The following is a 17,334-nucleotide window of genomic DNA, read 5'->3' on the forward strand; positions in this document are numbered from 1 at the left end:
GGCAATTCTTCACACCTCTCAAGATTCAGTCTCTGCTCAAGACCCTCCTTTGAAGGATATACACATGCAAGAAAACAGAGAGTCTCCCTTCAAAGCCAAGTTCTAAGGCTTACCGCCCACCAGAGACACAGGTCCTCTACCCTCAACGTTCCCCTCCTATGAGGCAACCTTGTATGGACTCAAAAGTCACTAAACCATTTCCATGAAACCCGAGGCTCAGGGAAGTGGTGCCAATGCTGCTATTCTGGCCACTTAGCATTCTGTCTTCTGACTCCAGCCAGGAATATCGTGTCTTCTTCATGAAATGTGTCGGCCTACCAAGAGGTAAAATCTCAGACTCTTCCCAGCTCTTGACACAAAAATACATGTTTATCTTTACTGCGGTTTCAATGTTTTTGTTGCTTCCAAAACTAATGCTGAAACTTAATCTTCAACGTGACAGTGTTGGGAGGTGGGTTCAATGGGAAGTGTTAAGGTCATGAGGGGGAAGAGCCCTATGAATGGGTCAATACTGGTATAAAAAAGGATTTATGGAAGTCTGGGAAATAATTTACAATTCTCTGATGTTAAATTTAAACTACTGGCCATGAAACATTTCTAATGAGGCCATACTGAGATTTACACCAAGTGATTTATTTTTTTTTAAGTACACCAATTTTTAGAAACCAGAAGACAATTAACTAAAAGAAGCATATGAACCCATATACATTAACAATGAAATTAGCTTAGAGCAAGCCATCTATATTTCCTATTCTTACTAAGTTTAAAGTTTTTTAAAATGTAAACAAATACAGAAGCAAAATTTTGTGTTCCTAAGAAACATAACTTTGAAATAAAAATATGTGTGGCTAATGAAACAATAGATGGGTCACTTTGTTTTCATTATTTTATTTTCCAAAGCTCTCTAAAGAAAAATAAGACTCAATAAAGGTTAAAAAGACAAAGTGCCTCAAGTAAGCTTGATGTCAACACATTCTTTCCACTGAATGACTGTTCCCCCTCATCTCTATATCCAGATATAACTGCTTCTGAACAAAGTGATTATTCTGAATTTATACTCTTAGAAATCATCTGTTCTAGATGCAATCCACACACATAATGCCACACCTATATGGAATCCTATAATTTTAACTCAATATTTAAAATTATTAAGTTCCTTCATTAGAAACTAATAAACAATAACTTATACTGATCAGGAGTAAATGATATGAAGAAATAATATAAAAAAATCTGGATGTCAGATTTGAATTAAAAAGTTGAACATAAAATTTCCTTATATTCATTTATATGAAACTGAAGTGTAACAAAAATCTGTCTCCCCCTTTCAAATGTATTTAAAATGTACTTTCCTCAAAATATCAGAATTCCAGAAGGTTTATTTTATCTAGAGTTTTCTACTCCACCCACTGTTTTATATATATATATATATATATACACATACACACACACATACACACACCACGATTCTAGTGTTTTAACATTAATTGTTTTGGTACCTTTGTCTTTCATCTGGAAACCCATGTCTTCCAGTTATGGAAAAAAAATTCTATTTTTTCTTTTTTTTTTTTTTTTGGTTTTTTGTTTTGTTTTGTTCTGTTTTTAATAGTTTTCATTTCTTGATTTTTTGGTTCTCTTTTTCTGGTAGTTTATTAGTTAACTGATGAACTTCTTAAATAGATACCTTATTTTCTTATTTTATTTACTATTTTCCATTTACCATTTTTGTTCTACTTTCTGAACTATTTCCCTCTACTGACTATTTTGATAGTTCTACTTTTAATCTCCTGTAGTGATTTAATTTATGGGTAATACGTATTACTTGACAGATCACAGGTAAGCTTCCATTCCTCAGTGATTATTAACAGAATAAAGAGTATATGTGGTTCTCACTTATAAAATGTAAAAGTGATTGCTATAACTTACACTAATCACAGGAACAGGTCTATTATGAACACCCTATTACTTCCAAAAACGATTTTTAAAAGTAATGGCATTGTGGAAGGCCCACAGATCTCCAGATCTGAATCTTTAGTTTCACATTTTAAACATCAAATTATGAACCTACATGACTTAGTAACCTTATTAAAATGATGAGTTTAACAAAAAAAAAAAAAAGGTTGATTAGAGCCCACTTCTTATGCCAAAAAAGACTGAAGATCCACAGCAAGCTGGGTTAAAGCAGGTAAGAGGAAAGGAACATAGCAAAGCAATATAATCTGATCTGGATTTTACTTGAGGGGGAGTGAGTGGTAAAGAAGGAAAGAAGACCAAATACACGTGCACACACATATTATTTAACAGAAAGCACAGGAACTAATACACATTAACAGTGAAGAAGTAGCTGGCATCACCATCTGCTACTTCAACACTCAATCATCCCTCCATTTACTGCATTCTAGAAGCCAGACACAAGAACCCCTTATGAACCAGCTTCTCTCTTCCAAGGCCCCATGACCTTCAGTGTAAGGAACTCATGACTTTAGTCACAGGGGTACCAAACACTGTTGATTTGGCTCCACTATTTTGTCCCTCTGTGGTCTTAGTAAAGTTTCTTAACTTTCTGGCATGGGTTTCCTCAACTTTAAAATAAAGACACCTCACAGAGTTATCTGTGAGAAAGAAATGCACTGACACATGTAAGGTGCTTTCACAGTGACTGAGACTGAACAAGTGCTCAATTAGTGCTTTTTTCCTTCCAAAAAGCTTCCCTCACATCACATGGGGTGCCACTTGCTTTGAGTTCTCATCTCTGCAGCCACTCTTCAACCTCCTACGCCAGGTCTTATTAGCAAAATCCTACCAGTGAAGGGTGGTGTTCCTCAGCACTGCTGTCCACCCCGTTAGCACTCTGAAACTCCCTAACCCCACACAGTACTAAGGACCCTCAACTGCCACACCTGCCTTGACATCCCAACTCCACAACAGTCTGAACCTGACCTAAGGTCCCTGAGGTCGTCTCAGCACCAGTGCAGTGCCTGCTCCTGAATGAATGAATGCTACTCACTCTTTCCTAGTGACTTCATTCATTCCTATGCCTGGTAATTATGACAACTTCCAATCCACACCTTTCCTCACTTCAGAAACTTCTAAGAAAGACAAGGGAACCCATAAGAGAGAGGGGAGTAGCAGGAGGGTAATCAGCAAGTATGTCAATGTCCCCCAGAGCTGTGGATGGCTTGAACAGCAGGGGTGGCAAAGAAAGTAGTTTAAAAAAATTTTTCTCAAAGGCCAAATTCTGAACAATTTTGACAACAGCTGACAAGATTTGATAAAGGAAGAGTGAAGGAAAGCGAATCAAGAATATCTGATAGAAATAACTTTTATTTGAATAGACTGGTTTTATTTTTGTCATAATTAAATTAGAAAGAAAACTTTTCTTCAAGTTTTACACTTTTATAGTCTTGACAAAGCAAACCAGAAAATTTTCCACTAGCAAAGTAAACGGTATATGTCAGAGCTTAAACAGAATCAAAACTGCCACCTCTTTTTCTGAAACAAACCATTCGGTGCCAGTAACCGAAGTTAATATTAAAATTCCCACTTCGCTGACAAAAAATTCTACCTCTTATATCACTAATGTTTATGCACAGGAAAATCTCACTATCACAACTGTAACTTATCATTACATTTCAGAATTACAAAGTGGGGAAAATCCGTTGTCTTCTGTTTTGCTGCATAAATACTATTAGATTTTCCACTACAATAATGCACTGAGAGTGACAATCATGACACACACATCAACTTAACTTGCATTCCTGCTGCTGTTGCTCTGCTGCAGCTACAGTGAACCCACATGGGTGGCAGGAAGGAGAAAACAGGTTTGCCTAGGAAGCATGAGGGTACCCACATTCAGCAAATCCCTCTGTCAAGCAGGCTACCCCAAAGCAGGTTGTATCTGTGCTTAGTCTGCATACTTTTTTAATTTTTTTTTAAGTTGTAATTGGACACAATACCTTTACTTTATTTATTTTTATGTGGTGCTGAGAATCAAACCCAGGGCCTCGCACGTGCTAGGCAAGTGCTACCACTGAGCTACAACCCTAGCCCTGCCCCCTTTTCTTTAATATTTATTTATTTATTTATTTATTTATTTATTTATTTATTACTCATACTGCATATTCTTATATATAGATGGGCAAAAAACTCCTAATGATCCAGAGTCAGTAAAAATCACTATGCTGGCAAGGGAGAGGATTCTATCAGATTTCTCTGATTTGCCTTCCATTAGGATAACCAAGAATACTTCATATCAGAAACATTGCCAAGATTGCCATATTGTACATTAGATATAATTTTTTTAAACTATGTTTAAACAGTACTCCAGAAGCAAGAGAAAAATGAAGTGACACCTATCAGAGTATGGCCTCTGCTCCCAGGCTCTATTTCTAAGCCTCTTAAAGAGGTTCTTAGATAGAATGTAACCCACTAAGCCAAGGAAATGAATTTAATAAGTGTTTGAATGACTTGCCCAATGTCTCTCAACAAAGTAAAGCTAGCATCTGAATCAAGCATTCATCATAAGCTTTATAGTAAACCCCATTACTTCCATGGAATTGACTTTAAAATATTAAATTTTTACTCATGAGGCTGAGGCACAAGAATTGGCAGTATGAGATTAGCCTAGACAACATAGCAAGACTCAAAATAAAATTAAAAGGGCTAAGGATGTAGCTCAGTGGTACAGTGCAGACCTAGAATGAGCAAGCCCCAGGGTTTGATCTCCAGGACTGCTAAAATATAACAATAAGAAATAAATAAAATACTGAATTTTTACAGAATATTTTAATTCAAGTAAACAAGGTTGGCAGAATTTCTTTAATTTTAAAATGGGGAAAAATGTTAGAAACTAAGAAACTTTTATAAGAGATAGACTGCTAGGTAAATAGTAGATGCTCCAAAAATTCTTGTTAAAATAAGCTCATAGAAGTGTAAGGAAGGACTAAGAAGCTATAAATATCTCAGAAATCTAGATAAGATATAAAATTTTCCATCTCAAGAAAAGTTATAGTAATTAGGTTTAATATTGTTACTAAACCCATTTAAGTGCCATAATGACAAAATCATTGTTTAAATAAGAGTTTTAATTCTTCCTGTTCTGTAATGCTATCTTATCAAGGACCAAGCATTTGATATGAACATGCTGAAATGATGTATAATCAGCAAGGATGCTAAAGATAAATTCTTAGAGATGTCAAGCAAATACTTCCTTTCACTATAAACAAAATGACTGAGTCCACTCTTGAAGAAATCAAGCTCTATTTATATTCACTCTTCTGAAATGGCACAGACAGCCTTAGAAGGATAAGTTTATAATAAATCTCTATATTTGGAAAACACTGTTGCTAAGCATCTTCTAACATTCAACAGAGTTTATATAATTCATGTCACTGCTACATAATTAATATTTCATGTTTTTCCAAAAAAAAATGTAGTATGCTTATCTATGCTGTTAATTTAAAACATTTTTAAATTTCAAGGGAATTAATAAAAGGCTATCCAACTAATTAATAGAAAGGCAGGAGGAATACACACACAGACATTAAACGTCAGGATGTGTGAGAGTATCACTTGTAAACAGCCTGTTCCCTTGAGATAAAACATGTTAAAATGAAGCTGCTCTTTGCTTAAAAGATGAGCAAGAAAGCACTAGGTTTTGGACAAGTCACAACATATCAAACCACATTCTAGTTCAAAAATTAATTATGAAGAAAACATAACATTTGAAATCGAATCTAATACCCAACCATCAACATTGAACATTATATCTGGTCAACCAACAGGAGAACCATGTTGACAGCATGTTCACATTTATTATGGGGGAAAAAGTCAAAAGGTACAGAAAATACAATTATATTTGAAGAAGAGATTTAAAAAGTTGAGAATATGCACACTGTAAAAGATGCAGTTTCACAATGGAATATTACTCAGCATTAAAAGAGAATAAAATCATGGCACTTGCAGGTAAATGGTGAGTTGGTGAATATCTTGCTAAGTGAAGTTAGCCAATCCCAAAAAATCAAAGGCCAAATTTCTCTGACATGGATGCTGATCCATAATGTGTGAGGGGGCAGGGAGGGCGGGGCCGTGGGTTGGAGGAACTTTGGATAGGACAAAGTGGATAGCGGATCGGGAGTAGAAAAGATGGTAGAATGAGACAAACATTACCCCAGGTACACGTATGATGACACAAAGGGTGGGTGTGAATCTAATTCACATACAACCAGAGAAATAAAAAACTGTGCTCCATTTGTGTATTATGAATCAAAAAGCATTCTGCTATCGTATAACTAATTAGAACAAATGAATATTTTTTTTAAAAGATGCAGTGTCATTCTTACAAAATTCAAGAGTCTGAAAATCATCTATCCTCTAGAAAAGCATGCTCAATCTACATATATACCATTTAGATTTTATATTATTACCCCACCAACAATGACCTTTAGATTACAGAAACTGTCAGGAAACAGTTCTGCATGTTTTAGAATTCTGAATCTCTTTAGTTCCTATTAGTAGGTATCAGTGCACAACTTTGGTTTAAAAAGCAGGGCTTCCACAGTAGTCCAGGAGAAGGGAAAACCATCAAAGACTACATAAAAAGAACAAAGAACACACAGGTCCACAAATCATAGGCAAGTAGATGTTCTAGGAAAAAACACATGTCCACGTTTTAATCTGTATTCTGAATTATTAATTCTTGTTTCCTTACTTGTGGATTTCCTTTCTTTCAGAATTATTTGCCATTTTAAAATTTTATTCAGAATCATTATACATAACTGCAAGGCAAATTTGAACACTCATTTTCTCCTTGAATGGGAAAGATCCACAATATAGTTTGAAACAATACATTACTATCACAGAAAGACTCTGTAGTCAGAGGACTGCACTCCCTATATTTAATCCCGTTACTGAAGTCAGTTTCAGAGACTCTTCAAATACCAAGTAGCTGATTGGCCTAGATGGACCAGCAGCAGGGATGTCACCAGCAAGCTTCTTAAAAATGCAAATTATTGGGCCCCACCTGGATTTACTGAATCATTGAGCTAGAACCTAGAACTATAATTTTTTCAGGTTTTTCTTTTTCTTTTGGTATTGGGGAATGAACCCACTGAGCCATATCCCCAGTCCTTTTTATTTTTTATTTGGAGACAGTATCTCACCAAGTTGCTTAGGGCCTCCCTAAGTTGCTGAGGCTGGCTATGAACTAATAATCATCTTGGTTTAGCCTTCCGAACTGCTGGGATTACAGGTGTGCGCCTCTGCACCCAGCCAGAACTATGATTTAATAAGCTTCCAAGTGATTCTGATAGGTGTTTCAGTTGGATAACCATTTACCTAAATTAATGACTCAAATGCCTGATCACATCAAGGGTAAGAGTGGCTGCTTCAAAATCATTCAGGAAACATAAATCCTGATTCCATTTTCCTACCTCCCTTACCTAAGTAAGTCCGCAATGGGAATGTGATGTAAATTCTCAGATAACAGCCCAGATCCACTGAATCAGAAACTCTGGGGGTGCTCAGCAATCTGTTTCAGTACAGCTGATTCTGATATGCTCCAAGTGATCCATCCTGAATGAAGGACATGTCAAATAACCCTTCCCTGTGAGGAAGAATGAATAACAGAGACAGAATGCACTTACGACAGCCAGAGACAGATTTCCTGGAGATGGAGTCTTACTGTCCCAACTGATGAACTTGGTGTTGGTGCCTTAACCACCCAGACATGCCAGTGGGCATGCTCCAGCATTCCACCAAGGCACAGCAAACCAGGAAGCAAAGGAAATGTCTCCTGAAAAGCCCTTACTTCAAACAGAATGTGGTTAAGTCTAGAGGCAGAGCCAAAGCTAAGAAATCTATTAGTGAGAACACAAAATCAGACTGGAAATGTTCAGGAAAATCACAGACATTTTTAAAGGTTCCTCACTGTCCCACCTTTCTGGGATTACCAAGCACTCAGAACCTGTTCTACAAAAGTCCAGTCCAGGGACGGAGGAAAGGTCACAGGTAGGAAAGTAGCCAATTTAGCCAGGACAAACTCAGCAAGTAACTTGGGTATTTCTATTATCTTTTCCCTTCCTCTTGACTTATTATTTCTATCCTCTTCCCCCTTTTTATTTTGTTCATTTCTTTGTTTTTCCTTAAGTCCAGGGAATGCCATAGCCATAAGGGCACTAAAATGTCATGTGTCCCAACCCTTCTATTTACAAGTAGAGAAAACTAAAGCTCAGATAAGGCACAAAACTTGCCTAAGATCACAAGCCTCATTTTAAAAGTAAATTTGTCCAACCCTACCTCAAAACTACTTCTCCACTGTATCATCCTGCCCTTGGGAAAAATTCCTTGAAAATCATCCTGACACACTATTCTCAAATTTTTTCTGCTATAAAAATTAAGTGAATAGTATTAATAACTCTACACACACACTAGTATTCAAGATAGCACACACAAAAATCACATATATTTTCCCTTATGGACACTATACCGCCAATCTTTCTAAAGACTACTTTTTCACAGTCTGAATCATTGCTAGACTGTGGGAAATGATTAGTTTACAGAAAGGAAGACAGAAAATAATATCTCGATATTATCTCCTTTATAAACTGAGTCTATCCTTAGTTTTGCAGGCTAATATTAAATCTTAAAGCCCTACACCACTGTGAAAAAATGCTTTATTTTTTAATTTGGATAAAGAACACAGGTTTGAAGATGATTTGGGATTAAATTCCAACACTGCCACACACTAGCTGTGAAATCTCTGAGTCTGAATGTTTTCCCTTTCATACCTTCTCACTCACCTGCCCATAAACTACCTTTTTTTAACTTCTTCTCAGAAGTCATTTTTTCTATTAACCCCAGCAATTCCTTTTCCACTGAAAACGTCAATACATTTTTCATACTTTTATGAGTATTCATTACTGTATTAGTAGATGATCATGAATCTCTTTTTTTCATCGAACTGTTTTCTGGAAAGCAAGAATCCCAGATATTATACACTATATTTTCTATAGTGTATACTATCTACTAGAAAGTCAAAACTTATCTGATAAAGATTTTAAAGACTGAATCCCTGCCTTGATGCCATGGGAAGGTCCAAAGCAACAGTAATTCAGACTCTTCGGGATCACCTAACAGGATGAAAAAAGCAAGGTAGCTGGGCTGGGGCTGTGGCTCAGTGGTAGAGTGCTTGCCTAGCACATATGAGGCACTGGGTTCGATCCCCAGCACCACATTAAAAAAAACAAACAAAAAAAAAAAAAAAAAACCTAAATAAAGGTATTATGTCCATCTACAATTTTTTAAAAAATTTTAAAAAAAGAGCAAAGCAGCCTACTAACACATCTGTGACTTAGTCCCTGAGAAGTTAATTCTAACCCAGGCCCACCCCTCCCCAGGAAGCTAGCAGCACAGAAGCTGGACATATGGGGTCTAGTCCTATACCATAATGTGCTGAAGAAAATGTTAACATTCACCTAGGTAATCTATACTGCCTATAGTTTCCACAGCTATTAATCCTCTAGCCTGGAATTGTGGTAATAATCAAGAAGAGTGAAATACAATTGATTTTCTCCATTTTAAGAGTAAGAATTAAAAAATTCCTAAATATCTCCCAAGTTTTCTTTTCCTGTCTTCTTTAACCACTTTTCATAAACCCATCAGTCCAAATTAAAAGACTGAAAGGACTAATGGACAGGTCTTCAAAGCCACTAACATATAGACAACTATGAATCAAAAAAAAAAGTTATTAAATTTCTGAAACGACAGCTCTAAAATAAACAGGTCTCCACTTCAAGAATTTAATGTCTTCCATCACTGTAAGAATTAGATATTCTTTGAAACACCTTATGGGAAAAACAGAATACTACAACTGGAAAAAATGCCTAACTTTGTGAGGCCCTCAGCAACTTGGCGAGACCTTGTCTCAAAATAAAAAATAAAAAGGGTTGTGGTTATGGCTCAGTGGTTAAGTGTCCCTGGGTTCAATCCCCAATACAAAAAAAAAAAAAAAAAAAATTCCTTCAAAGTATAAAAGGACTTAAAAATATATGCCAACACAGTGAAAAGAACATATTTAAGGAGTATAGATTACTGGCTCAGTATGTGCCCTGCCTTTAAAAGTCAGTAGGAAACAAACATAGCCTTTCCAAACCAACAAAAACTATCATTTTTTTTTCAATAAATTCTTACTTACTGGATCAAATACTGAATATTTCAACAACTTATTAAAACTGTCACAATTTTGGTAAAGAACCCTTAGGTTCAATCCTCAAAACCATGCCAAAAAAATAAATAAATAAACTGTCCTGAATTTTCCATAATTAAAATTACTCTGAAAAACTGCAAACACAGGGGTGCTGACCCAGGAGTTGCCACCCCACCTCTTAGGGTTCTGCCCCCACTGAAGTAGAGGTTCTGACGGGGTAGTTTTTGGGTCTCCACACCAGGGAGAGCTGCAGGGTGCAGGGGAACTGTCTATGGAAGGGCTAGAGAACCAGTCTGTGCCATTCTCCACTCTCCACCCAAGTAGCCTGTCAGCTGTTGGCTGCCCCCAGCTGGACAGAACTCCCCCCAGGACTCTGGGTCACGCCCCTTTCTATTCTACAGGCTGCCCACCCCTAGTCCCAGACCCCTCAGGGCAGCTCCACACTCTGGTCTCCTGGAGTCCCAGGGTAGAGTGAGCCAATAAAGGAGTCCATGTCTGAGGAGGGAAGAGCCTGGGCACTACCTGTCTCTAGGCTTTGGGGAAGTCCAGGGTGCTAGCTGTGGCCAGCCCTGCAAAGGCAGCTTTGGCCACCTAAGGGTCCCTGGACTAAGAATAAGCTAGAGTCAAGTGGATGAATAGCCACCTCATAAACCAGTGCTATTCATGGGAAGGAGAGAGCAGGAATCCCCTGATTCCAAGCCCAAGCCACATCAACTGAGGCCTGGCCTTTCCCCTGCTCATTGCTTGTGAGGACCCCAGCTGTCTACAAGGTCTTCCTGCCCCATGGACCCTATAGCCTGATGCCTGCCTCACCCTAGCCAGGACCCCTTTCTGGTGCTCACCTAGGACATCTATCCTAGAAATTCTGGGTTTACTTTTCTGATTTAAGAAAACAAAATGTCATGGCATTAAGTTAAAAAAAAAAAAAAAACTGTGCAAACATTAAAAGGTCTTAAAACTTCCAAAAGTAACTACAGTTATTCCATGGTCAAGTTCTTAAGTAGGCAACTAATAACAACCCTTAAACACTGTTAAAGGTAAATACACTCTATAGCATAGACTTTTTGAGTACTTTTTCAGCACTTCAACATATACTAAGCTGCTCAAGGAAAACTGTGATCTTCCTGTAGACAGATTTACCTAATTTCCACAGCACAATATCAATGAATACTTTCATCATCCATACTACCACCTGTGCAGCTGGTGATATATGTGTGTACATACATGTATGTGCACGCCACTCAGAAAAGATCTTGAAGGATATATACCATAAAAGTAGTGATCTTTAGGAGGAATAAAAGTAATTTCCATTCATTTTATAGTCTTCTAAATCATTATGTTTTTTAATAAACATACTTTATTTTTTTTTCACTTTTTTATAGCATGATTTAATAGCATCTAATCTTAGCAGAGATAATTCTTTTCAATAAACATACTTTATAATTAGAAAAAAATTATTTCCATTAAACAATGAGTGAGATGTGCTGAGGAAAGTGGCACACACCCATAATTCCAGCAACTCAGGAGGCTAAGGCAGGAGGATAACTAGTTCAAGACCAGTCTCAGCAATATCATGAACCCCTCAGCAATTCAGCAAGGCCCGTCTCAAAGTAAATAAGATAAATAAAAAGGGCTAGGGATATATAGTTCAGTGGTAAAGCACCCTTGGGTTCAATTCCCAGTACCAAAAAAATAAAAAGTGAAAGGTAAATGATCAACGTGTGAACCAGAGGAAAGCCCACAGGCACAGACGCCTCACTGCCAAACACTCTTACCTGCCTCATTGCACAAGGCTTTCAGGTCAGCTCCAACATAGCCGTGAGCACTATTTGCCAGCTGGAGCAGTTCAGCTTCAGTGAGCAAATGGGGAACCCTTTGAAGCAGCTTCTGGAGAATATCCAGCCGGTCCTGAGCATTAGGAACTCCAATCTCAATCTCTTTATCAAATCGTCCAGGTCTTCGGAGTGCAGCATCTAATGCTTGAGGGCGATTTGTGGCCCCAAGTACTAACACTTGTCCTTCACTTCCTTCCTAACAAAATAAAATGAAAATAAGTTGCATAATTTTCTAAGACTTCGAAAATATATATATATGGAGGTAGACACTGGCTACGTAGATAAGAATGAATAGAACCATTCAGGCTATTAAGTCTTAACTTTAGGTCCTGTTACCTATTTATTAAGAATGAATAGAACCATTCAGGCTATTAAGTCTTAACTTTAGGTCCTGTTACCTATTTATTATTTGTAATAGATTTGTTATACTTTTATTCCACATTTTTCCAAGTTCAGTCTAAATCCTTCCCCTAGAAAGCTTTCCAACACTTACCTCTCCATCAATTAAAAGATGTTTCTCTGACTTCTACCATCTTAACCATATCATTATCATAAATAATTGCATTAAATTACATGTTTCATTTAATTGTTTTAATTAAATAATTTTCCCTACTTGGAAAAAAAGATGATGAACTGATGTTACTCAAAGAGAACAAAGCTCCATTAGAAAGTCTTCCTTATATACAAACTGTTTTCTTTCTTATAATAATAAATTTTTAACTTTCTGAAAATACAGACAATAATACAACTAATAACAGACACCCTTGAATACATAAGGATTTTTACTCTGAAATTGAAATTAAGAACAATTTATAAAGAACAATAATCATGATCAGGCACCCCTAGGTATTACCCAGCATTTTACTTAGATGGTCATTTCACAAAGACCAGCATAAGTGGAATGTGATTTATATAAAACTCAAACCTCATCAATTATTCTAAATGTGCCAACAGAAAATAAACCAGTGTGAATTCATGAACCATGAATTTAGGAGTACAAATATTTTCATACTATAACATCAGTGTGGTACTTCCAGTAGTGTCCAAAAGCAAGAACATCAGTGCAGTCGGCTTATTCCACAGCAGAAAAGAGGGGGTAGCAGAAAGACCCTGCAACTGAGATCCTTCCACATGGGGCCTGCTAGTGGATTCACTCTTCCCCTGGGTCCCTCTAATTATAATACAGCTCTCTACATTTGCCATGAGGGTGAAATTATAGTCAACCATAAACAAAGAGAGTTGGTGTACTTAATAGTGATATCCAACTGACCAAATACCAAGCATTCACATTATTACCACATGTTCAGTTTCTACCAGTAAGCAGTAAAAACCTTTTAATTATCCACTTATTTAATATGCACCAAGAAGAGCAGGATCTACATAATTTCTAAAATTTCTTTTGGCTTTAACATATCATGATTCTAAAAACTTTAGTTATTTATACTCTGGCCCAAGAAGTACATTTTTCTGAGCTGAGCATGGTGGTGCACACCTTTAATCCCAGAGACTCAGGGAAGCTAAGGCAGGAGGATTGCAAGTTCAAGGCCTGCCTCAGCAACTTAGGAAGATCCTGTTGCAAAATAAAAAAATGTAACTCAGTGGTAGAGCATCCCTAGGTTCAATCCCTGGTACCAAAAACAAAAGCCCAAAGATATACATTTTTCTGGTTAACAGATATCAGAACTCAGAGAATTTTTCTTCATTCCTATTCTGAATTAGCCCTTCCTTGTTTTCATTAATACAAAAGTATATATCCCATCACGGAATCCAGTGATCAGAGTAAATGCTTTCTGTCCATTATTTTCTCATCCCTTTTACTTATCTGAAAGAGTTTTTACATAAATAAGATGACTTACTCATGAAATTTCTAAATAAAATCCCCTAAAATTTACTGCTGAATCTTCCTTATTGATTTTTGCCTCGGGTTAATACCACCTATCACAAAAAAAAACTATCACAGTATGTTATTTTATATGTTAGAAAACATGTCAAGTTACATTGTCCTAGAAATTTCCAAGTAATCTACTGAAGCTAGTTACTATGCTAGATACATTCCCCTTATCCTGGAATACCCAAAGACCCAGAACATGCACTTTTGCTTCCCACACAGGATCAGTACTAGTACTGTACTCACTGAGCCAATGCCATCCATCAATGTTAAGAGTGAAGCCACAACTCTTTTTTCCACCTCATTCTGAGCTCCTTCTCTTTTAGGGCAAAGTGCATCTAGTTCATCAATAAAAATAATTGAAGGGTGCCTAAAAACAAACACATAATATGAAATCTCTAATTCACATTTAATTTTTAATTTTAGTTTCAATTTTTTAACTGAAATGCAACATGTCAAATTTAGAATTTAATAATACTATAGATAAAAGCATTAGAAAGTGAAGATGCTTAACTTCGGCCGATTTAACTTATCAACTCATTCTAGTCTACTGTCCTGGTTACAAAGCAGAGTACTGGGAAGAGCCTACTGCTCCTGAGGTGAGCATCTATGCCCAGGCAGAACTCTCCCACAAATGCCTACTAAATTGTTATATGACTAGATCAATTCAGAAGCTGAGGACAGAGATGCTGTCCCTTGGGAGTAGGTCTAAAGCCCAAAGGACAAAAACTAGAATGCCCTCTTGTTTTTGTTAAACAACGTAAACAATACTTTCAAGATGACCAATTCTGCCATAAAGACATAAATTCTCTTACAAAAGGAAACCCCAACTACCATTAACCTAACAACAAATACATAATAAAAATAAGGTAAACCATCTTCTCAAATTTTCAGTAGTAGGACAATAAAATTCTTATTTTATCTCTAACACTGGAAGAAAGCACTTTATTTTTTTTCATTTATCTGATTGTTTACCTCTTTTTTTTTATTGGTTGTTCAAAAGATTACAAAGCTCATGATATATCATCTTTCATACATTTGACTCAATTGGGTTATGAACTCCCATTTTTACCCCAAATACAAATTGCAGAATCACATCGGTTACACACTCTCATTTTTACATAATGGCATATTAGTGACTTGTATTCTGCTACCTTTCCTATCCCCTACTATCCCCCCTCCCCTCCCATCTTCCCTCTCTACCTCCTCTGCTGTTGTTCAATTCTCTCTCTTGTTTCCCTCCCCCTTTCCCCTCACAGCCTCTTATATGTAATTTTGTGTAACAGGGAAGAAAGCACTTTAAAATAGCAGTTCTTTAAATAAAAAGCAGTAATATGATGTTAACTATCCAAACAATGGTAGAAATACAGCCATGTTAAGAACAATATTACATCAGACCAAGTTACAGACAATATTCTAATACTGCAATCTAACATTGGAACCTAAACTCAGGAATAATATGGTAATTTTTTTAAAGAGCACAAGGTTTGTCCCTCAGAAGGAATTTATAAGAGAACTAAGCTCTAAGCATACTTTGAAAATAGAGTCTATTAAGAGAATCAAATGTAGGTACACTCTAAAGGAATTCAGAGATTTATTTGCTTACTGACTCAGCAAAAAATGCTGTTTTAATTCTTCTATTTTCTATAGTTTAATTATCAATTTATCAAACTTCCAAAACAATATTAGAAATAGACTAAACAGAATTTCATTAAGTCTACAATCTATTCCTAGAACTATCACTATTTTTTGTGTTATTCTCATGCTTTGTGTAAGATACTACTACTTCACTTTAATGGAGCTTTGACTATTAATTCCAAAACCTCAAAAACTACTGTCATGTATATCTAAAAAGAACAAAAGCAAAACATCAAACAAACAAAAAAAAATGTGCTTCCCCCACAAAATAAAAAAACAATACCGTAGAGTGGCTTCAGCAAATATATGACGTAACTTTGCTTCGGTCTCACCATAGAATCTGTAACAAATAACAAATGTTTTTCAAGGACCATTTATTTATTTTTTAATCTTGGTATATAAAAGCTAATCTAACTTTTTAAACAGTTCTAGAATAAGCACTTTCAATATTTATTTTCCAAATTTAATTTTTATACATTAGTGTTAAAAAGCAAACCAGGTATGGTGACACACACCTATAATCCCAGCAACTCAGGAGACTGAGGCAGGAGGATCAGGAATTTGAAGTCAGCCTAACAATTTAGCAAGACCCTGTCTCAAAATAAAAAATAAATGGACTGGGGATGTAGCTCAGTTGTAAAGCACCCTAGGTTCAATCCTCAGTACATATGTGTGTACATGCATGTGTATAGATCTATATATATGAATATATTTATATTCTAGATACCTGTATGTGTGTGTGTGTGTGTGTGTATATGTGTGTGTATGTATGTATGTGTGTGTGTGTGTATATGTGTGTGTATGTATGTATGTGTGTGTGTGTGTATATATATATATATCAAATTTAAAATATTCCAAGGTATATATTATCCAGAGATAATATCATGCTGTCACTTTTTTTTTGGTACCAGAATTTGAACCCAGAGCACTTACAACTAAGCCACATCTCCAGCCCTTTTTATTTTTTATTTCAACAGGTCTTGTGTAGTTGCTTAGGGCATCTCCAAAGTTTCTGAAACTGGCTTTGAACTTGCGATCCTCCTGCTTAAGCCTCCAGAACCAGTAAGATTATAAGTACGTCCACTGCGCCCTGTCCATGCTGCCATTTTTTTTTAATATTTATTTTTTAGTTGTAGTAGACTCAGTACTTTATTTATTAATTAATTAATTTATTTATTTATTTTTACGTGGTGCTGAGGATCGAACCCAGGGCCTCACATGTGCTAGGTGAGCGCTCTACAACTGAGCCACAACCCCAGCCCCATGCTGCCACTTTTAAAGGCTACCTTGAAGAAGTATATTTAGTAATATTAAATTTACTTAATCAGGTCATACACCTACTTGCTTATAATTTCAGGACCATTAATTACAGAAACATAGGCTCCAACTTCATTAGCAATAGCCCTGGCAATCATTGTCTTCCCAGTACCTGGAGGGCCATAGAGTAACACTCCTCTAGGAGCTGGAATTCCTACGAGAAAAAAATGAACACTGAATTCAGCTTCACTAAGACCCTCATGAAGACTGTCATACTACTTCAAACACAAGTTACAAATGCAAATTTATCATGCATCACAAAATTAAAATAAGAGTCAGGCCTCCTCCCACTCCCTCAGAAAGATGTATTAACTATACCAAATACCTATCACCACAATGATATCTCTTTTCTCTATAGACCACAAAGCAAAGGAAGTATGCTGGTAGAAAACTGCACACACATTGCCAAGCCTTATCTCGCACAGCACAGTTCAATGACCAAAAATAAAATCAAA

General features: G+C 36.4%; 1 protein-coding gene across 6 annotated transcripts in view; it reads right to left on the bottom strand.

Annotated features, from left to right (window-relative positions):
• The window catches only part of Afg2a (AAA ATPase AFG2A), a 253,129-nt gene that overhangs the window by 222,972 nt on the left and 12,823 nt on the right, over positions 1 to 17,334 (bottom strand). For all 6 annotated transcript variants that reach the window (XM_078022145.1, XM_078022150.1, XM_078022146.1 and 3 more), the window contains 4 exons: positions 16,904 to 17,033; positions 15,846 to 15,902; positions 14,171 to 14,294; positions 11,977 to 12,232 (listed from right to left, as the gene is read on the bottom strand). In XM_078022145.1, the coding sequence (XP_077878271.1) occupies positions 11,977 to 12,232; positions 14,171 to 14,294; positions 15,846 to 15,902; positions 16,904 to 17,033 (567 nt within the window). The remainder of the gene's footprint in view (positions 1 to 11,976; positions 12,233 to 14,170; positions 14,295 to 15,845; positions 15,903 to 16,903; positions 17,034 to 17,334) is intronic.

This window comes from Ictidomys tridecemlineatus, chromosome 9, assembly GCF_052094955.1.
Source record: "Ictidomys tridecemlineatus isolate mIctTri1 chromosome 9, mIctTri1.hap1, whole genome shotgun sequence".
Taxonomy (NCBI): domain Eukaryota; kingdom Metazoa; phylum Chordata; class Mammalia; order Rodentia; family Sciuridae; genus Ictidomys; species Ictidomys tridecemlineatus.